The 22,829-nt window shown below is 45.0% G+C and overlaps 1 protein-coding gene across 3 annotated transcripts in view; it reads right to left on the bottom strand.

Annotated features, from left to right (window-relative positions):
• Positions 1-22,829, bottom strand: part of Chn2 (chimerin 2) — a 277,744-nt gene that overhangs the window by 89,122 nt on the left and 165,793 nt on the right. For all 3 annotated transcript variants that reach the window (XM_006992173.4, XM_076566835.1, XM_076566834.1), the window contains exons 4-5: positions 5,176-5,207; positions 1,144-1,257 (exon numbers count right to left, since the gene is read on the bottom strand). In XM_006992173.4, coding sequence (XP_006992235.1) covers positions 1,144-1,257; positions 5,176-5,207 — 146 coding nt within the window. The remainder of the gene's footprint in view (positions 1-1,143; positions 1,258-5,175; positions 5,208-22,829) is intronic.

Genomic DNA, 22,829 nt, shown 5'->3' with positions numbered 1-22,829 from the left:
CTTGCAAAGCTTCTTTATGAGGTTACACTATGGAGACTGTGGATTAAACACACACCCTTCATGGGCCTGCCTGGGAAGGATTTCCATTGCATCCCATCCATTCTCTTTATGGAGAAAGCTCTAGTCCATTTCCAAGAGTCCCCAGAGGACTGTGTGAAGCGTGAACAGCCTGGCATACACAAGTGACACCCGCAGTGTCTCAGCTCGTGTAGTGTTGGCCGAGCTTGGGAGAAGCCTGCCCTATTGGCTTGCTGGCATGCATAACAGAGTCATCATGGTGTGTTTGGGATCAAGGACTCACGGATGGAGGGCTGCATGTCTGTAAAGCACTCATGCTGACAATCTGCACGTCTGTAGCCAGGTAAACACACCCTTGACCCCTAGCCCATGCAGCTGGTGTTTGGAGACAGTGGAATGCAAAGTAACCCAAGCTGAGCTGACTGTGGAAACTGAGTGTCTGGGATGAGTGGTAGCTTCTGTGGACAGCCACAGTGGCTGTGAAGCACAGCTGGTGTGTCTAATGCCACCGTACTGTGCACTTAAACTGATAGAGATGGCCAGTTTTACATCATGTGCATTTCACTGTGGTAGGGGGAAGGCCTGAGTGAACGTATGTTGTTGACATGGGCACAGCCATGTCAAGGACCCCACAGCCTCACACTCATTGGAGAAATGGCAAAATGCCCTCCAGTCCTGGGCAGGCTCAAAGGGCAATACAATAGCAAAGCCTTCCTTGGGTCTGAGCTTGAATATTGACATTGTGCCCAGAAAATGTCCGCCGTAGCTTTCTCTCCCTGGATGTTTACAGCCTCAAGAGTGCTCCGGTACAGAGACAGCGCCTACTGAGACAAACTAACCCTGCCTCCTTAGTCAGCTGTATGCCATAAACTCCACCTCCTTGCCCAACTGTATGAATAACCCTATCTCCCCAGTCAATACTATATTATACATGTGCTGCTCTTCTGGGGTGCTATAGTTCCCCCACCAGATAGCACAGTCCACCTGCTGTCAGCTTTTCTGCGTATCTCTCTATTGTTTCACCACCCCAGTCAGGTCTGTCTGTCCCCGGATCACATTATAATTTTTAAAAACTGGAACATCATAAAACCCACTTTCACAAACAGTAAGTGAAACGCCGCTCACCTTAGTGCTAGTGTGTAACATCCTGGCTGCCGCTGGCTCTCTCGAAGGATGTAGGCACCCTCTACACCTCCAAGGAGTTCGTCAGCCTGTTCCCGGGAGATGATCCCATGAAACCTGGAGGGACAGGGCAGTCATTGCTCTGAACAGACCATGTACAAGGTAGGTACTATGGGAACCTGGCTAAAAGTGATGGTTACTAGGTCCCTGGGCACCTACTGTCTCCCATGGAATGAGGAGGGTGTGCCTATGTCACACCTTAAAGACCCTCTTGGAACTATCCCCTGCATTCCCCCCCAAGAGTTGCAAACACAGGAAAACCCACAGCCCATCTGGCTTTCTGCGACTGTCTTTGCTCTTGGGCTGAAAATGAAAATGGAAATGAAAGCTGGGCTGTAGCTCCTTTCAAACCGTGGGGAATAACAAAAGAGCAATTACCAATTTAACTTTCAGCTCAAACACAGAGAACCATGGATTATCCTGATTGAAAATGAACACGTATTGATTAGCAACCTGCTTGCTTCTGGTGCTGGGCGTCGTTAATGTTAGAGGCTCATTCTCTGGAAAGAAGGGCTGGCTAGGAGCCATGTTCTTCCAATCTTTTACATTCGAGAGTAAATTGTTTAGGTGGGTATTTGCAAAAGGAACCTACTTTTCTGTTTGAGTGATAATGTTTGTCTTCTTTTTCTCCATTACACAATGAACACACGCACACAGAACATGTGGCATACTGAAGGGACTTCTGGCTTGTCAAAGACTGTGTTGGCTCTCTGAAGGCGGTTGTCTGAGGCCTAGAGCTTGGACAGTGACTGGGGAGGAGGAAGGCACATGGCTGGGAGGATCCATTTGTTCCTCTACCTTTAAGTAAACATGAAGGCTCACAGCCATTACCAGCAATTCTTTGGGTTGGTTTGGTTTGTTTATTTTTGAGACACTCTGTCTATTACACAGCCCCAGCTGTCCTGGAACTCACTACGTAGACCAGGCTGGCCTTGAACTCACAGAGATCTGCATGCCTCTGCCTTCGCCTGAGGGCACCACCATGCTCAGCTGTTTTTCTCTTTTTTCTGTCATCACAAGCAGTTCTATCCTCTGTGTGTCTAAGATGAAGGGGTCTTGAGTATGGAAAGAGGTCAGTGCCCAGGGACTCTAAACTCTTAGGAGAGGGATAAATACCTCTTTCTAGAATTACCTAGCGGTAAGAAAACTCTGGGGAATAATCATATATATATAAAGAATTTTCTGAGAATAAAAAAAGCAACCTTTGTTTTTTCCCCCTCCCACCAACAATACAAAGATTAGGCTGGAGTGCAAATGTGATGGAGATGTGTGTGTGTGTGTGTGTGTGTGTGTGTGTGTGTGTGTGTGTGTGTGTGTGTACCTTTCTTTCTGTTCCTAATTCTCTTTTACAATATTCCTTTTTTTTTTTTTTTCAATACTGGGCTCTTCCAGGTGATATTCTGGTCCTAGGGGAGGAAAGATGCCAGGAACATCAATGGTCCTGTATTAAAAACCCAGCTCTTAGGTCAAGGCCAGGGTAGCTTGTAGGGAAAGATGCCGTATGCTCTGCCAAGCTCTGGTTTTCCATCTCAGGAACCAGTGCTTCCAGCAGTGCTTCTGGAGAACTCGGGATGAGTGCTGAGATGTAAGAGCAGCCCTGGCAGGGAGGGCTGGCAGTGGCCTTGATGGAGAGCCCTGAGGGCTGCCTGGCCAGTGTCAGGGAGGTGACATAGGGACAGGACATGGGATAAGAAGAACAGCGGGCACAGGAAAGAGTCTTATCAGCCAGAAAGGACCCAAGCTGGTTCCAGAGGAGGTATGAGGATAGAGTGTCTAGGATATGCCAGGATGTGCCGCCGTAGGGTAGAAGTGGGGTGGTGGGGTAAGGTGCTCACTAAAGAGGGTACAGGGACCTGCACCCTGTCCTGCTTACTCCTGCAGGAGAGGGGCAGGAGGGTTGGGGGTGCTGTAGTCTGAAAGTGGGCGAGCAGCTAAGTACTGGCTTTCTTGAACCAGAAATTGAAGTGATGGCCAGAGGGACGTGTGTGTGTGTGTGTGTGTGTGTGTGTGTGTGTGTGTGTGTGTGTGTGTGAAGAATCAAGTTCAATTGTCCAAAAGAAGGTAGCTGTAGTTTTATGTGGCTGAAAACAGTCTGTGATTTACACACGGTTTAAAAAGTCAGAATATCCAGACAAAGGTAAAAAGGTAACAATGGTTCTCTTTCATGGGGTGGGGAGAGTTGTGGGTGCTCTCCACCATCTATTTTTCTATGTTTTATTTTCCCAGGGTTACTAGGTATTAAGTATCAAAAATGCAAATGGTAGGGGCTGGGAGATGGTTCTGCAGTTAAGAGCACTTGTTGCTTTTCCACAGGACCCAGCACCCACATGCAGCTCACAACCTTCTCTAACTCCAGTTCCAGGGCCTCCGATGCCCTCTTCTGGCCTGTGCAGACAACAAGCGCACACTTGATATACAGACATATATACAGACAAATCACACATACTCTTAAAAATTAAAATAAAAAAAAGGGAAGTGGTAGCTCACAGTGGGAGCATCCAGAATTGCAATGTTGACGGTACAGGTACAAATGATATGAAAGTTTAAACTATACAGAAACAAATACTCTGCTTCCACAGAGATACCCACTGTCACCCATCCTGGGGCTTCCTGCCTGAGCAGTGCACAGATATGCTTCCTAAGGGACCTGTGCATGGCTTTTTGAGTAGATGGGAAAGAGAACTTCATTAAAAAAAAAAAACACACCAAAAAACCAAAAAACAAAAGGAGCAGAGCCTTGCAAGTTTTACATTAATTCTTCTCTACTATAAAATATTCTTTTGTGATTATGAAAACACTTCCTTGTTTTCCTGTCTCCTTTGCTTACAGGATTTGGCAGGTTGGAAGATGAAATAGAAAAGATTATTCACTCAAAACTTTTGTGTAAAAAAGAAAACGTTTAATAAATAATGCACCTGCTAGATTCAGAGACAAGACTGTACGTGGTAGCTTTTCCTGTTTGCTCTCTCTTTTAAAAAATAATCGTGCAGTTTGCAAGTAACCCCCAAATCAGATGGACAGTCACAACCAGGAGACAGCATAGTCTAGCTGTCAGAGGTGGGGTGGGCGAGAGGGGAGGCCTGCATTCCTGGGTGGGTTCTTGAAAGGAGCTGGCTGGCTAGAGGCTCAGAGTCTGATAAGAAAGGGGCCAGGATGCAGCTCTGTCCACTGTGAAGGAGCTCTGGGCTAGGATGACCAAATGGTCCATTAATCATGAAGCTGAGGCTCTTCTGGGTATGAGGATGAGGGGGGAGATCTTGCATTGGCCAAGAGAGTCCAGGAGGTGGACTTGAAAGAGGTTTTGCCTCATCATATCGCAGGGTTGACCTTAGGAAGAGAGGTGACTTATGTACCTCCCCCCAGCCCACACCATTCCACAGCTCTCACTCTCTACGGCATTCTATACTTCCCAGTCTCCGACTGCAAATGACCTTACTAGTCATGATGTTTGCCCTGTGCTCAATTCCCGAGGAAGTCAAACAAGGCTAGAGCTGGAGGTAAAGGAGAATGTGGCTGGGGAAGGATGAGAGTAACAGTGGACTTAAGGCAATCTGGCTGATCCATCCAAGTCCAGAGAAAGACACTGAAGGGAAACAGGATGCTTTTCCTGACCACTGTGCTACGAGGTTCCTGACAGTCAGGAATTCAACTGTAGTGAACGGTCTCTGGCACTGAGGTGTTTGTATTGCATCAGGGTAGACAGTGAAATGAAATGCTGATGGTGAGCTGATGGTGAGCCTTCCATTTCAAACTGAACCGGAAGCTGGTTCTGTATCTTAGTGGAAACCAGACACCAAGTATGGGAAGGAAAATTCAATACAAAGCTGTCTGATTGCGTTTATTCTTTTACTACACTCTTACACAATGAACATGTGATGAAGACCACATTGGGGAATATTTAATAGTTAATATTTGAATGACATATGAAGTGACTACTTATTAAATTATTAAAACACAGAATAGTATAATACGTACTCTCTTCCATAATATTTTGGTCTGTTTTCCACCTATATTAAAAAAAGAAAAATGTTAACAATGCATTTGAATTCAAATCAGCTAGATAAAAATGTGATTCAGATAAACAGCTAGTGTCCTGGTTCTAATTTTATTATAGATTCATTCACCAAATCAGAGATCCATGAAACTTTGGAATTAATCAACACATCCTCATGGAAAGGAACAAGGCAGAATTATTACATTTTTATATTCATTAGGCTCATTTCCCACCCAAACCAAATGAATACAATAAAGAATTTTCAAAATAATAAATAACAGTTTTCCCCCAAAGGAAACAATGTGTTGCTTATTTTAAGAGTAAAGGATTTTAAAAGATATTTTAACTTCATTCTAAAAAACAAGACAGATACTTCTAGCATGAATAAAACTTAAGCATTTATTTCAATATTCATTTAATTGTTTTGTTTTGTACTTATAAATAAACAAGGGTTTGCACCTGGATTAAAAAATAAAGTAAATATCATTTGGTTTCTTCTTCAATAAAATTGGTATTTCTAGCATTCTTCATTTTTCAACAAATGCCTAGTAATGGGTCACAATTCACTTGATACCAGAGGCACAGCACATGGAGGGAAAGACTGAGATGACTACATCCTATGTGGTCACACATGTCATCTGTCACATAAGAACATTGCTTTCTGATGCTCACAGTATTGGCTTGGTAAGAGACGAGCACAGATTTTCACATTTGGCTCTCGGTCCTGCTTTAATTCTTGGGACACTCCAGTTGAACCACGTGAAGCTAGAAGTTTTATTGGTGGTTGAACATTTGGAAGCAAATGTGTGTCTGTTGTCAGGTGTAGGGTATGAGCCTGGCAGATTTTTCTGTCGGTCTATGGTCAGCTCTGTCTATAGCCAAATATACTGTTCTCCCAACAAGGCACAATGGTTGGATTTCCAGGTACCAGGCAGGTTCCTGGTGTATTTCCACCTCCCCTCTACCCCAAAGGATAAAGGGCCATAGGATATTATAGGTCACGAGGAAAGTTCAGAAGGGGGATCCAGGGCTCTGAAGACCACCTCACAATCTACCTAAAACAAATCTAGCTTGCACCCAGCTCATCATCTAGACACTTCTAAACATGTGGTCTCTCTTCTGTGCATTTCACACCTGAAAGGCACTCAATCAAAAGGCTGCTGTAACTCTTGATCTTCGAAGTGTGAAGACCGCTCCATGTTTTTGTGAAGAAATGTCTGAATGATATAATCAACCAAAGCTCAGAGTGTGTGAAGAGGCCCCCTCCTAGCCGGTGTCTTTTCTATAAATGCCGTGCTCTATTGTAACTTTACACATCAGTAACTTTTAAAACATGAGCTGAACATTGTCACTGCTATCACTCTGTTGACTTTTGAAGTTCTTATTTGATACTACTGATATTCAATTGCCACATCAGTGCGCCATCGAGATCTAGAAAAGCTAATGGATATAGGCAACGCATGATGCCAAAATCTCTTTCCATTCCTGGGGATATAATATTCCAAAGTTAGAAATGGTTCATTCTCTAGAAGGGAAAAGTTTCCACTCCCATCTTTTCATCTAATCTGTAATAGAAGGTGTGAAATCTGAGTGCAGCTTTTAGCCCTATTCCATCTCCCTATCCTCATTTCTCCCTCAGGAGATGAGTAACTAATCAATCTTCTCATGTGGACAGCATGGTCGGTGAAGCTAATGCCTAGCTCCTGGGCTGTAGGTAAGAGGTCAGTGACTGTGGAATCTAATTGATTCTAAATAGGAAAACAATCGCTTTCAGGTCACTCGTCACTTAAGAAAATACACAGCACATGGATCAGGTTTAGGGCTGAGCCCTGCCATTGTTCAATGGTGATGGCTGCTGAGCAGATACATGGAGGACACAGCTATGAAGAGTTCCTGGGGTTCTGTGCTCAGGGCATGTGGGAGTCACAAGGAAAAAAAATCTGACCCAGCCTACCAAATAGGGAAATCTTAAAGTCCCCCAAATAAGATCTTGCCCAGAGGAGACTTGCATCCAAGTGAGGGGCAAGTTCCTTATGTGAGAAACCACTAGAACATAAACCAGGGACACAAGTCACAAAGAACATTGTGCACATGGAATGGAGCCAGAGAAGTATGGAAAAACTCTTACTCTGCCTTTTCTGAGTTCGAATTTAGGTAGGCATGCTGGGGTTCTTATCTTCTTTTCATTTGGGGCCTTTACATAGGCAAGAGAGAGGAAGCAAGGATGTACTGGGCCCCATGACCACAGATCCCACTGTAAAGCTGTTCTGAGAACAAGCTGATCCAATTTCCTTTCCTTGGTCCTTTCTGTAGCTCTTGCAAATATATAAATATATGTATATATTTCTATGTCATAACATACTATTACATATATTACATAATATAATATATTATATATATTTATAATTGTTCATGATAGAGAAAATGGCTGGGGTTAAAGACCATCTTTTTTCTATTTCTAAACTCTTTGCTGGCAGAGGTCTCAGCAGAATACACACTCCAGGGAGCCTTAAACCAGCCCAGAACTTACTCTTTAGTTAAAGGACCCTGGGAAAGGCACAGAGCCTCAACAGTTTTTCAAGCTGGATGATAGTAGACCCTTGGATATGAACAAAACATTGTCAGCTCGGTATCAAGACTGAGAGGGACAGGGGCTTGTCCAGTGAGACTGCTGACCTCTACGCTGTGGCCCAGTGGCCCAGTACAACCCAATAAGCTCTCTCCCCAGACACAGCTCCCCTAGCCATGACATTCAATCTCTCTCTCTCTCTCTCTCTCTCTCTCTCTCTCTCTCTCTCTCTCTCTCTCTCTCTCTCTCTCTCTCTCCCTCCCCCCTCTCTCTCATGTGTGTTTACAGTGTGTGTGTATGTCATGTGTGCATGTCCATAGGAACACATGGAGGCCAGACTCTCCCTCTCGGGTGTGTATGTGTGTTTATATGCACACAGTATGTGCATGTCATGTGCTTATGCTTACAGGAACACACAGATGCCAGAGGAAGACACTGGGTGTCTGTCTCTATCATTCTCTGCCTAATTCTTTGAGAGAGAGTCTCTCACTGAGCCTGGAGGGGTTTTGTTTTGTTTTGTTTTCTTGTTGACAGGGAACCCTTCCATGCTGCCCAGGCAGAACACCTCAAATTTAAGAATTCTACTTATCTCAGCCCCCCAAATGCTGGCCACACACCATATGCCATGGTACCCAGCTTTCTGAGCATTTTCTGAAGTAGCAGTCATGTCTTTCCTCATCTTCATGCCATTCTCAGGACCCTCTGCATGTCTGGCACAGGGTAGAGACAGTATGCATCTGAGCCTCATACAATCCTACAGAATGAGTTAGGCATGGAGAGCCTTTACTCTACTCAGGTGGCAAAAACTGACAATTTATTGCTAAAGCACCCTAAAAGATCAAATTTCTAAATGTTGCTAAAATTCTCCTAAATAACAATTGAACACCGTAGTGAGATTTTTTATATAATATCAAACATTGTAGGATAAATTTTCTAGTTGTTTAACACACTCAGGAGAGTAATGCATATGTATGCCTCTGTGAGATATAGAGCTGAACAGACTAGGGATGTCATTACCCTTCTCCACTGAGCACATACTATAATAAAAATAAACAATGAAATGCTGTTGTCAAAGATATGGGTGTTACCCCTAACTGGAACAGAGTTGGCGGTGCCCTTGGGTGTGCCTAAGCTTATTAAACACTAACTACAGTTCCTTGGGGGAAAAGAAGGAGACTGTCCTCTATGTTTAAACTTAGGCCAATTGGGGCAACACAAAGCTCTGGAAGAAGCTACCTTCCACAGGCTGGCACCCTCCTACTCAAAGTATAATGGAAAAGACTGTCAGCAAGTCATCAGGACCAGAGCCTGGCCTTCACCATGGAGCTTGAATCTGCACTTCAAAGAGGAGTCACAAAAGTCTTAGGATCTTAGAAGGTGCCAGGCATCTGAGAACTTGTAAAGTAGGCTGTGAATTGAGGAAAGAGGATGGCTAAATGGCTAGTGAGCCATAGTAGCAGGTAGTCAATGTTCATAGAGTAAAGAGCTCTGTGCTCAGCAGAAGTCAACAGAATGATGGGAAGAAAATGGATGCAGTCTTTCCTCACCATGAATCTACCTGCTGCATGATCCTGGAGAGGTTATTAGACTTCTTTGCATCTCATTTTCTTCAATCTTTAATAATATTGGTACTGTTAAGACATGCTACATTTATATGACAGCTTCAGAGATCAGATGAGGCATTGCCTATATAAACCATGAGACTTGGAACAGTCCAGGCGATGGTCTTACATTGCTGAGTGTTGCTACAGACTCTGTGTTTTCTATGCATTATTTCATTAAGTTCTCTTTACCACAAGGAGGTAAGTGAGGACTCAGAGCTAGTACCAGCCTCTGCATGATATTCCCGACCTCAGGACTTCTCTCCTGTTCCAGCAAATATTAAAAAAATGTTAAGGCCTTGGTTGGCTCCTGAAATTCCTCACTTTCACTAATTTGCTCATCTGGTAGACTTTGGGTTTCTCTTTGCTGGGAATGAATACCTTAAAACCTTTCCCTGGTGATCTGAGTTCTATCAACCAGTTAGTCAACAGGAACTCCAATAAATTTGCCTCAGTGGCCCGATATCTGAGTATTGCATCCTTTCCCTGTGGTTCAGAATTACATTTCTTCCCAAGCTACTGGGTTTATCCCCCAACTTATTTTGATAATTTTGAGGAAGACTTTTCAGCAATTTGCAAAGCCTGGAAGAACATTCTGGTGACAGCAGCCCTGAGAGACAGGAGGTGTAAGCCTTAAATGAGTTTCTTTATAGTCAGATTATTGTTGCTTAGATAAACACACGTTCTTTTATATTCAACACAAAGACATTTAAAGCAGATCGTTGAGTCTTCTGTAAACAAGGTTTCCAATTATTGGGAAAGAAAAAAAAACAAAGCTTTTATAATCCCTCAGCAGCTGGTATGTTAACTTTATACTTAACAGAAATAATTTTTAAAACCTAATTTAGGAACCTCTTGAATGAGGCAGCCAGACTGCTGGGTTCTGAGATACACATCAAATGTGGGAGAAAGGGCCTTTGATGGGAGATTAGAACTGGTCATACTGGGGCAATTCCATCCACAAAAATTAAAGATGGTTAATGCCTTTCTAATTAGAAACCAAAGGTCTCTGCTGAAAAGGAAATAAAATAAAAGCCCAGGAATTTTCATTCTTATAATTCAAAGTGCATGGTATAGACTGAAAACTGAGCACATCCAAATCCCTACTTCTTTCTAGAACCCAAAGCCGCCTTCTCCTCAGGGCATCACTTTAAGCCCTCTGAACCTGTGACTGAGCCCTGAGAGATGACTCTCCTTTCTTCAACAGAATGTGTAATAACAATCCACTGTCCGGGGCTAAAGAAATGGCCCAGTGGTTAAGCGTATCAGCTGTTCTTGCAGGAGATCTGTGTTTGTTCCCACCCACATGGTGGATTATAGCTCTAGTTCTAGGGGATCTGAGGTCCTCTTCTCAACTCCATGGGCACTACATATATGTGCTGCACATACATATGGGAGGTGAGAGGCTGATTAATTATTTGTCTAGGATGGACTTCAATGAAGTGAAGATTTCCTAATCTCATTAGATAGGCAGCCACAGAACACGAATCACAATGGGGGAAGATGTGATGCCTAGATTTCTTATGGGCACATTTGAAAAGGACCAGTGATTATACCCAGAATCACACCCATACACTGTGTCCTCCCTTGAACATTGGGCCTGTGCTTCTGGTTCTGATCTTCTTTTCAGGCCTACTGACCCCTGATCCAGAGCATCCCTAAGGGCAGGGCTTGGAGAGGCAGATGCTGTGGGATGGTCTGTATGTCAAATTGCTCTGATTGGTCAATAAATAAAACACTGATTGGCCAGTGGCCAGGCAGGAAGTAGGCAGGACAAGGAGAGAGGAGAATTCTGGAAGTAGAAGGCTGAGTGAGGGAGACACTGCTAGCCGCCCCATGACAAGCAGCATGTGAAGACGCCAGTAAGCCAAGAGCCACGTGGCAAGGTATAGATTTATAGAAATGGATTAATTTAAGATATAAGAACTAGATAGTTAGAAGCCTGAGCCATTAGGCCAAACAGTTTAAATAATATAAGCATCTGTGTGTTTATTTTATAAGTGGGCTGTCAGACTGCCGGGGTTTGGTGGGACCTGGAGAGAAAACTCTCCAGCTACAGGCAGAGGAGGAGACATATGTTCCTTTAGTACAGACACGTTGGTCCTCCCAACAAGTAGGCCAGGCAGAGGCTATCATCCCATATGAGCAGACGAAGGCTTGTAAGGCTATGTTACTTGAAGGTCATGAAAAGGCATGAGGGTGACATACTAACCAGATGCTGATAATCTACATGGAGAGGAATGGCAATTTCCAAAGCACAGAAGAAAATGCAACAACAGAAAACATTGATTCCGCTGGAATCATTGGATTGACACCCCCCCCACAAAACACACACATTGTCAAAATCTCCAGTACTGTCCGTTCCAGCCCCATTAGAGTGGCTGGTATAGAGAGTCCACTCGCGACACTTGGTGTCTCAGCATCTCTGTGAACGACTTCGCTCAGGGCTCCTGGGCACTGTCATAGGAATGCCCCCTCTCCCATCCTGTGGTGCATCCTCTTAGATGCTATGCCAGTTGTCTCTTTCTATGTCCACCATTGTGAATCTGTTCTGGTCCACCAAAACAGTATTTTCACTGGCGGTCCTGTATGAACTGTCCTTGTCCCCAGATCTATGTTTTAGAGTGAGCCAGAAAAAGACAATCCTCATGTTGCTCCAAACCCTTCACAACTTCCTCATTGCTGGAGGGGAAACCCACACAAGCTAGTTGGTTCTCCTTGGACCCCCCCCCTGAAAAGCAGCATCTCCTCTACTTCATTGTAAACACTGTACTCAACCCCCACAGAGACAAATGCCTCCTTCTTCCTTATCTGTGGCCCCTAGCTCCGAATCTTTAGGTTCGAATATCTAACCTGAAATAACTGCAGAAGCCAGAAAAGTAAAAAGGGATCATGGGGCGTGGGTGGGGCAGGGGTGGGGTGGGGGATTGTGTGGAGCTCTAGGGAGGAGGATGGGAGGGCACAGGAGCTATGAAAGGGAGAAGATGGAGGGACTAACAGGGGAGAGGAGTTGTATAGGGTGAGTGAGAAGGGAAGATATATAACACTAAGAATGTTTGAAAAAGCCATAGGGAAATATTATTTTATAAGCTTACTTAAAAACAGACGTGTGTGTGTGTGTGTGTGTGTGTGGTTTAAATGGAGTTACCCTGCCAGCATTTCCATCCTTCTGATACTTCCTGCAAGCAGGTGTCATGTTTTAAAATAAGAAACCTTGTAAAGAGAAATACAATCCAGGATTTCCATCATGGGTAGAAATGTCCTCTGAATACATCTGACCCTGCATCTTTTTGCTTCAGATTATGCCTCTTGCCTTGCTTGGGCCTCCAGTGGAAACGAGAACCCAGACTCCTCTCCAGAGAACAAGGATTGATCATTAAACGCGATCTTGGCCCCTGATTGCACGGTCTTCCTCACGCTAAATAACCCTTGTTCAGGCAGACCTTCTAAAAAGCTCCACTCCAGCCCTCAGTTCATCTCCCTCATTCCTCTGAGCTGCGTTAAATTCTCCACGTTCCTCCCAAGCCCAAGGAGCTGGAGCTCCAGGAGAGATGCTGCCCGCTGACTCTGGGGGAGTTAGGGGCAGGTCGGTGAACACAGTTGCCTAAGTCCTCTCTCCTCTCCGCGAATTCTTTCCTTCTAAGCTTAATGCATGCACAAAGAAAGAGAAAGGAGGGCTGATGGAGCTTAGGCTGCAGTGGAAATGAAAGATTTGTTCAGTAAGTGTTAATCTCTTTTGCAGAAACAGTCTATTCTGGAGGGTGTTGAGGCAAGTCCCTGCAACCCCTGCCCAATGAAAATTCAATTCTGATGATAAACTCACTATCTATTAAGTTCTGTATGTACATTTGTAGCTTATATTTTAAGATAGCTCATCTCTTTATCTGCATTGCTTTCTTTCTGTGTGTCTATCTCTTTGTTTCTCTCTGTCTCTGTCTCTGTCTCTCTCTCAGATCAAGCCTTTCCCTTGGAGATAATACTGCTCCCTGAGAATTCACACTCCCGTGAGCTCTTCATGCCTCCAGAGTGCTTTCACATGTGTTCTTGCACCAGGCTGGTGGGCTGTGTGCCTTTGCATCTTTCTCATAGGGCAGGAAGCTGCAGCTCAGAGCGGGTACCAGTTTACTCGAATAGCTCAATAAAGCCAAGACTGAAGCCCAGCCCCGATTTCAGGTCTGGCACTCATTTTTCTATATCACAATGATTCTCTAAAATCCAGAAGCTTGTTCTGTTATTTCAAAAAACAAAAACAAAAATCCAAAACATCCAATACACTGCTTCTAGAGTAGGCTTTCGCCCAAGAACTCCCCAGAAGAGTAATAAATAAAATAGTGAGAACACTTTCTTGTGCTTGTCCTCACGTCTGATCCTTTTGAATTCCACAGTATGGACTCCTGAGCATGGCTTGTGTACTTTCAGCAGCTTTTACACTAAGCCTGTCTCTTGTCTGTCAGGGCCCGGCACCCCAGAGAATAGCTTCACGTCTCAGCCTTCTCTGCTTGCACAAATTGTCTTGGCTTTCTTGATGCTTTTGTGTGAAAATCTTCATACATTCGGTTGAGTATATGAAAGGTTCAAAGGGCTTCACAGCAGACCTATGTACACGTCACTGGCATTCCATAGCATTTTGAAGCCTATCTATTTGTTCATCCTTTATTGCCCATCAATCCAACTTTTAAAACTATGTATTTCAAAGTGGAGGACTTCGCACTCTTCTCTCCAAACATTAAGACACAAATCATTAGTCAGCTTCAATGGCTCCTAGACTTTTGATAGGAGGTGACACCAGCTTTGTTCCTGAAATTAAAGCCAGTACAGTTTACATGTCCAGGAAGAGTTACCAACGACAACTCCACCCAGCCTTTCAGCTCCTACTGAGCAGCACTGGTCACTTCTGCTAGCAGGCTGCCACCAGCAGGTGAGGGAGGAAGGGACTGGATGCCTGCTTCTTGCTGCTGTCTTGGCCTTTCTGCCAATGCGCATGCGCTAAACACAAAGGGCAGGCTGCTCCTCCAAATGGCTGGGGGCGAAGTCCTTCCTCAGCTACAGGCTGGAGTTTCCTTCTAGCCTCACCGTGTTTGGGAGTGGGCAAGAATGAACCCCGGCACTTCCTGTGTACAGCTGCCAGGTCTGTCTCTAATCTAACTGCTTCATGTCTATCAACTCATTCTTCAAAGTTAATGTTAATGTTACTGTACCATTAGTGGTCAGCAAAGTTCTCTTGGCAGGGGTTGGATTGGCTTTGAGAACTATATAGTCTCTGTCTCAAGGACTTGGTTCATTCTATGCTTCCTAGGCCTTTCTAGCTAGTGGTGGGCCAAGTCCTCAATTTGTGTGCAGGCCTCTCCATTTGCTGCATTGAGTAGAAGGCATCTCTAATTTTTAAGCAAGATATGCTGAGTCAACTTAAATCACTACGAACTAAGGCAGAAAGTGGCTGGATCATATACGTAATCAGGGGAGACTATAGGAACACAAGTGAGCCTTTTATGCACTCTTAGATGAGGAAGTATTGAAGACATAACAGTCAGCCTGTTCTCGAGAACCTATGGAACCTCGAGGACCACAGCCAAGCAAAAGGATACCCAGGGAGTGTAATTAAATGCTTGGTAGAAATGGCCAGGGAGACACTGGAACAATTCATCACACAATCGATGTGTAATTACCTAACAGGACACAAGGTGCTGGATGCCAACCAATATGCCTTTGTGAGGCTTTTCCTAGGCTATTTAATTTCCTTCCACAGGAGACAGGGAGATGACAGAGGCTATGTAAATAAGAAGGAAGCAAGAGATACCATCTCTAAAGTGCAGCTTGCTGCTCTGTCCAACAGGACCTGGAGATAGGGTGTATTTAGATCTGATGTCAAGCAAGACGGAGATTGTGAAAGGGCACAGCCAGAGGAAACTGCTTACCATGGCTCAGCCAACAGTATGCTGGAGACAACAGAGAAGTGGGAGCTAAGGCCAGGGTGGGGGTCTGAGAGCATCACTTATGCACCAGCTTTTATTAGCAAAACAGTCACGTAAATCCCAGATTAGGAGCTGCTCATTAAGCACTAAGTGAAGGAGTTAGGATCTTGGGGAGTGGAAATGCTAGTCACGGTATTCCTGGCACAGTCATAGGAATTTATTATTTTTATTAAGGCAAAGATTTTCTCACAGCAGAAAGAGATCTTGCAAGGGTGTTTTATGCATAGTCACTGATAAAGAAAATATGTGAACTATCCTGAAAGAGGTGGGGTTCATAACCAAATACTTAAAATATGAATAAACATGACTGTGAATCATTAGATGTGAACCTGAATAATTCTGTTAACTTTAATATAAAATAGCATCAGTGGTATAATGCCAGAACAGGTAGAGGGCTAAGTCAGGCACTGACCACAGACCATATCCACACAAGGGTTTGCAGTCGATCTCTGAAACATGAGGGAGTCTGGGAAAGCTAGACCTAGCAAAGAAGAAAGGCAAGACACCTTTAAAGGGTGGGAATAGCATCTAGGAGGAAGGCTACAGAGAAGAAACAAAGAGGGCCATGGGATGCCTGGATGTCTGCTTTGAGATCCACGAGAAAGCTAGCACAGAGATGGTCCACCAGATCAGCAGGCCAAATAATTTTGGTTCCTGTGTCCTCAGGATGTAGGGAAGGTGTGGATAGGAAGCAGAACAAAGCCAGAACAGCTCTGAGAGCACTGGTCCTCACACTTGAGACAGGTGGCTGGCCTCCAGCTCCAGTTCCTGATTCAGCAGGTTCAGGCTGGAACAGACAATACTCATTTCTGGTGGGTTCCTGAGTGATGCCTTCACCTGGCCCTAGAAGCACACTTTGAGAGGCACTGCCCTGGATGCGGACTGTCTGGTAGGAATGTGGTCTCACGTCTCCTGTGCTGTCTGTCCCCATGGGAGTGCCTCAAGGGACAGGAGACAAGAAGCTACTGGGCCAGGGCTCAGGGCACAGGCAGTGCCTTCCCCCACCAGACGACCGACTATAAACCAACAATCAGGTGATACGTAGGGTCATCACATTAAAGCTGGGACTGACTAAAATTGCACCATCCACATTTTTCTGACGGAAAATAGAGTCAAGATTTGAAATTGGTTTTCAAGCATTAAGACGCTTGGTTAGCTAGACCACATTCCCCTGGGAGATATGGCTCATCAGGGCGAAAGTGCAACCTGCCTTAGTCAGCACGACTTCTCTGTCAGTTTAACCAGGAGAGCAAAATTCTGTCTTCAAATCCCCAGCAGTGTTCTGTTCTTACTGCTCTTGACTCCTCCCCTCAGGCCCCTCACATGGCCGAGCTACAGCCTGGGCTGATGTAGGAGCTTCTCTCTCTCTCTCTCTCTCTCTCTCTCTCTCTCTCTCTCTCTCTCTCTCTCTCTCTCTCTCTCTGTATGTTTCGAGGGTGTGGCTCATTTGATTTCTGTTTGTATACTTTACCCATGTATGTGGTAACTAACCTGCTCCCTCCACAAAGGCATTAATCCATGTACCAGGGCGGTGACCTGCGGCCCAGTTTCTGCTCAGAAGCCCCACTTGTCAACATCATTACAGCTGGCGGGGACATTCAAACCGCAGAGGCAGCCTGAGGTTGGCTTTCCCAAGAGCAGAGATTTTGTACTGGGTCACTCCTGAGGCCTGGCCTCATTGAGAGGGGGAATGGGATGGGATGGGTCATGATGCCCCAGGCTAGGGAAGGGTGGCAGACACATGCTGTGGTATATGGTAGTTCAGTTGTTCTTTCTTTTTCCTGAACAGTGAAATGCACCATGCTAGCGTGATTGTAGAAGAGCGGCGTACACATATCCCAGTTCGAGGTTAAGAAACAGAAACCACATGTGATGTTAAAGAATCTTCAAGAAACTTTGCCTGTTATGATCTGCTGTGTGAGTGCCCCCCCCCCCCCCCCCGTTTTCCTCAGCCCACTTTCAACTCAACTCCAGTGTGGGTACACTGCTGCTCCGCTCCCTGCTGGCGCTCCAGCCTGTTTCCGCCTCTGTGTCCCTTAGCTCTGAGTTTCAGAACCGTACAACCGCTGGGCCTCCAGAACTCAGGCCTGCCCTTTGTGAGTTCACCTTAAAATGACTGTGTAGCTCCCAGATGCAACCGAGGGTCTGTATTAGCTTAGAAGAAGTTCAAAGCATTCCAAAGAGAGTGAATTCTTCTTGTATGGAGGGGAGGGATATGCATTTGGAGAGATCAAATTATTTTTTATTAAGAACTTTCTGTTTAAAAATAGGCACAAGGGGCTACAGACAGCTTAGTTGGTAGTGTTCTTTTTTTTTTTTTTTTTTTTTTTTTTTTTTGAGGCAGCATCTCGCTATGTAGCCCCCTGGCCTGGAACTCACAGAGGTCTGCCTGCCTCTACCTCTCAAGTGCTGGTATTTGGAGGCATTTATAGTCATGCCTGATCAGTTGGTAGAGTTCTTGCCTAGCATGCATGGAGCTGTGGGTTTGATACCCAACAATGCACAGAAGGAGCATGGTGGTACATGTCTGTAATTCTGTGACTCAGGAGGTGGCAGCCTGAGAATGAAGAACAGAAAATGATTGCTCAAGTCATTCGCACTATCTAGTGAGTTCTAACAGGCACAGGGTCTCAGGAAAGGAAAGGGAAAAGAAAGGGAAACCCGTATTAAAATCTTCATCTTTAAGAGGAAAAGAGCTCATATGTCAATTCTTCTGCCAGACTATAGTCAGTCCAAGAGCAAAGCAAGTCTGACTAAGAGCAGAATAACATGAAGAAAGAAGGCTGACTGTGTTAGTGAGTTAGATGAAAGACGAGGAGGAGAGCTGATGGGAAAAGCCCTTTATTCTTAGTTGTGTCAATAGTAAGAGGGAAGAAAGAGACCAGTGCAGAAAGCCCAGGATGAAAGGAATGGAAATGCTTCTACCAGGGAAGCAATTGCCTTCTGATCACTACACATAAAGCCAATTAAAGAGCAACGGGATTGATTTTTGTTCCTGGCTTGTAGGATCAATTGCACGATTTTAGAGCTGTCCCAGCTCTGGGTATCCGTGTCTGTAGAGTGTTGCAGCCTCCCAGAATGCACTTTGTTTTAAAATATTTATTTTCAATGATTAACCTGGAAAGCAGGAGAATGATGGGATAACAGAAAACCACAGAAAACCGCTTTGAGTTACTTAAATCTGTGATGTCAAATGGATTGAGTTTGTTGAGAAACATTTGGCCAATCCTTATGACTTGTTCATATCTCCCGGGCACTCTTGAGACAAGACCAAAGCCTACAGCCCAGGATAGAGAAGCCGAGGTGCAACTACTAAAACCTTAAAATGCATGATGAAGAATGCTTCTGTGGGCTGATTCAAAAGACAGTTTTACAAATAAAAGGGAAAGGCTGAAACAGGCTGTACAGAAACTCCAGAATGAACAGGGAGTGTCCCTGAAGAGGGACAGGACATTTAAGTGATGCTTAAAAAGCATTCGATCCCCTGGCAGGTGAAACAGGGCAGTAAGGAGTGACTGCAATCGAGGAAGGGCCGATGTTGCCTATGCCCCTGTCCCATCCAACCTCTGACAGTCCAAAGAAAGGCCGATTCTGGTCACAAGTGCAGGGAGCCTCAGCTCTACAGTTGACTTTTTCATTAAAAGAATAATTTTCCCAAACAGATTATTGTATGGCAAGCGAGCAGGAAGCGAAGCTGTATAGAACAGAGAATGGTTTGAAATGATAGCCTGCCTTTTTATTTCCCTTTTGGAATTGCCTTTTGTAATCCTCGATTCTCTAGGCAAGCATCAAAGTGGACAAAGGAGACTGTGGCATTTATGTCACAAGACCATTTCTGCTTATGTGGGGTGTCCTGAATGCAATGTCAGTGAAATCTGACTTTAAATTAATCAGGCAAAAAATCTTGACATTTTGGCCTTTTGGATAAGACCAGAAAGAAACCTGGACCATTCCAGGAAACAGTATCAGTCTGGGTTTAAGTAAGCACCTCCATCACCAAAAGCCCAACTCACCACCCTGGCAAGAGCACTGGGTACCTGATAGGCTCTTAGCAGTCCTCTGAGGATTTGGAATTCCTTACATTACCGATCTCTGGCCCCTCCGCATGACTTTTCTCTGTGTTTACTGACCACCCTCTGTTGTTTGGCTGTTCCCAATGCCAGGGATGGACAGAAAAGATGGGGATCTCTGGAGCACCCATCCGTTCTTCTACAGAGAGACATGTGATGATTAAATATGTTAAGAAAGCATTTCAGGAGGCATATTAAACAGGTTATTCCCCTCTTATCTGTTTTTTTCCTTGTCTTTTTTTTTTTTGTGTGTGTGTGTGTGTGGGCTTCAGTCAACCATGGTCTGAAAATGTTGAGTGGAAAATTTCAGAAATAAACAATTCAGAAGCTTAAAGTAACTTGTGTTACAATATATTGTTAAAATTATTCTAGAAGTTGTTAATCATTTAGTATATCTAACATATAAATTAAACTTTATTGTAGGTAAGTAGACCATATGTAGGGGTCAGCACCCATCACTCTTCTGGACATCTACTAGATGTCTTGAAATGTATCGTTTGTGGACAAGAAAGGCTCACTGCAGTAAAGACAGAGCAAATGGAGTGGTAGGCCTGGGCTCGGAGGAGCTTATTCTCAGTGGGGTTCATGGATGGCCTGGTACAAAGCAACACTGAATCTGAGACTCAGACAAGCAGAGATCCTGGGATGCATCAGAGAACTATCTGGAAGTGCTAAGACTGAAGGAGAAGGAGCTGAGGGTGGGGAGTGGAAAGCCAGGATTTCTGGAGCTATGTTCCTAAACGAAGTAGGCCTGGTCCTTTCTGAAAGCGAGGCTTTCAATGACCTGGGTGCCACACACCTGCAGAAGCCAGGCAGACAGATGGGTAGAGGTCTTGGAAGCCCTGGAGAGAGGTCTCAGTTAGAGAAACAAATTTTGGAGAAAAATTTCTGCACAGTTCCTGCCAGACCACCCAAGCATACACTTGGTAATTAATAATAAATGCTTAGGAAGTGACTGATTGATAATTCATGGAAAGAGCAAGTGAGACTTTTGTTTCCTAGACAATGTTTCGAATCTCTTGGCAAGGGGTGTTCTGGAAATGCCTGTAGAATGCCAGGTGCTGTGGCAGCTCACTCACTGCAGTATTAATTTACAATGATGAATCTTGAGAAAGCAACAGACCGTTATTTCCGTGGCTGACTCTTACGGGCATAATTGGCACCATTGTTCAGCTGCTGGTACCCTCTGTCTCTCATCGTCAGAATCTTCATCCTGGGCATCGAGCTCTATTCCTTATCACTGCCACTTTGCTCTCACATTCAGAGACGACTGTCCTCACCCCGATGGTCCCCAGTGTCTGTCTCAAAGCCTGCTCTCCATAGGTCAACCTGCCTTGGCTCTTGCACGTTAACTGAGAACCTGTTAGGTGTCAGGCGCCACACTAAATGTTTGTCACATCTGTTGGTTCTGAGACAGATGGCATGTGATTGGCGGAGCAAGAAGTCAGGAGAAGTCCACATGTGCCTCTGCAGCTGAGCTTCCCCATTCCTGGCTTGGCTAGCTCTTCAGATCTTGCCTGTGGGGTCAGCCTGCACTCCTCACCTAGCAGCTCAGTGGAACCCATCAGGCCAGTGGTCCTGTGGCTCAAGATTGGTTATCAAGCCAGGCTGACCTGAGATTGATCCTGGAGTCCCAGGGTCTCCTATCTCTGCCCCTTTGGACTTCATTTTGCATTCATGCCAGTGTGTCTGGCTCCAGGGAAGCTGAGGTTCCTATTCTGAGAGAAGCATAGCCTGGGGAGGTGTAATCAGTGAGAGAGGGGACAGAGACTATAAGGATGTGGAGTCATCCAGCTAGGGACCAGGGCGGAGGGGCTGGGAGGAGATGGGCTGAAGATGAAGACGGAGGGAGCAGAGCTGTGTGGAGAGTTGAACCAGAAAAACATGTACATCAGAAGTCAGTATTCTCTGTTCAAACAAAAAGCCTTATGAGTTAGTGAACATGTTACAGGAGCTTCACTCTCTGCCCATCCAGTCCACTGAGGAGATGTTCTGTCTTCATTAGGTAGGATCCCCCAAGGAGGCAGGTGCATACATAACAAGGCAAAGTGATGTTTAACTAAACAATGTCTTTAGCAGGAGCATCCCAAAGGAAGTTGGGCCTCCACCCTTAAGAGGCTAGGTCCTGGGAGGCCCAGGACTCAGACAGAAAGTACAGTTAATATAACACTGGAGGACAAAGTGAACCAACGCTGGGCCTATTGTTACCTTTAAGAACTGCACCTGTTCCCCTAGAAAAGTCTACCCTTTATCACGTGACACCTGCCTCCCTGGCTGGCCGGCCACAGGCAGCCTGCTGGGGAAATGGAGTTGATGGGCTCTCACTTCACACTAGGTTTCGTGGCTGCCATGGGATATGGAAGTTCTAGGGCTCAGCTACCTGTGGACCAAACACCAGATGGTAATCTTGTACTTGAGCAAAATTAGTCACGGTGGAGAGATGAGAAGCCTGGTTTAAAGCAGGGGAAGGCCTAAAACCACATATACATTGTATCCCTGCACGCAGCTGGTGATGAGGACTGCATGGCAATCCTCAGCTCCCTGCAGGTCTGAAGAGCATCACTTGAAATCCAGGAAGAGTTTCTGTGACATGAGAATATACCTATTGCCTTTACCCAAAGGAAAGCTGGCATGGTTGCCAGAATGTTGATTCTCTCTCTTTCTATCTCTATCTCAGTTAAAGCCTTAAACACACACACACACACACACACACACACACACACACACACACACACACACACACACACAAAGTCATCATTTTGTTCTCCTTTATTAAGATACTCCTCAACATGCCAATAGCCAAGTTTTTTGCTATAGTTCACAGTTCACACACCTGGACACACAGTGCTCCAAACACATCTGCTGACAGTGAACACCGACCACTCACTGCCCTTTCTGGTTTCAGGCACTGGTGTTGGTGCTCAACTTTGCTAGCGAGCCTCTGTTACTGCCTCCAGTGCAGCTCCTAATTATATTTAAATTCTTAGTTGCATTCCAAATTTTATTTGATTGTATGCAAGAGTGTATGTGCACCTGTGTGTTCCTGTACATTGCTACATGCATGTATGCACATATGTAGACATGTATGTGTGGTCCAGAGGGCAATTGCAGTGTTGTTATTCAAGATTCATCTACCTTTCTTTGAGAGAAGGTCTCTCAATGTTCTGGAACTTGCCAAGCAGGCTAGGTTGGCTGGCTGGTTAGGGAGTGCCAGGCATTTGCCCATTTCTGTCTCCCCAGTGCTGGGGTTAGAAGCACATGCCACCGTGCCTCAGCTATGTTCTGAGGACTGAACACGGGTCTGCGCACTTACAAGGCAAACACTCCCAACAGCCATCTCCCCAGTTCCACCCTAATTGTATTTTTTCCTCAGACATCTCAAAACTGTATCCTACACATAATTCCTTCATGAAGGGACACTAG

This window comes from Peromyscus maniculatus, chromosome 3, assembly GCF_049852395.1.
Source record: "Peromyscus maniculatus bairdii isolate BWxNUB_F1_BW_parent chromosome 3, HU_Pman_BW_mat_3.1, whole genome shotgun sequence".
Classification (NCBI taxonomy): Eukaryota; Metazoa; Chordata; class Mammalia; order Rodentia; family Cricetidae; genus Peromyscus; species Peromyscus maniculatus.
This window is presented reverse-complemented; position numbering and strand designations above follow the sequence as displayed.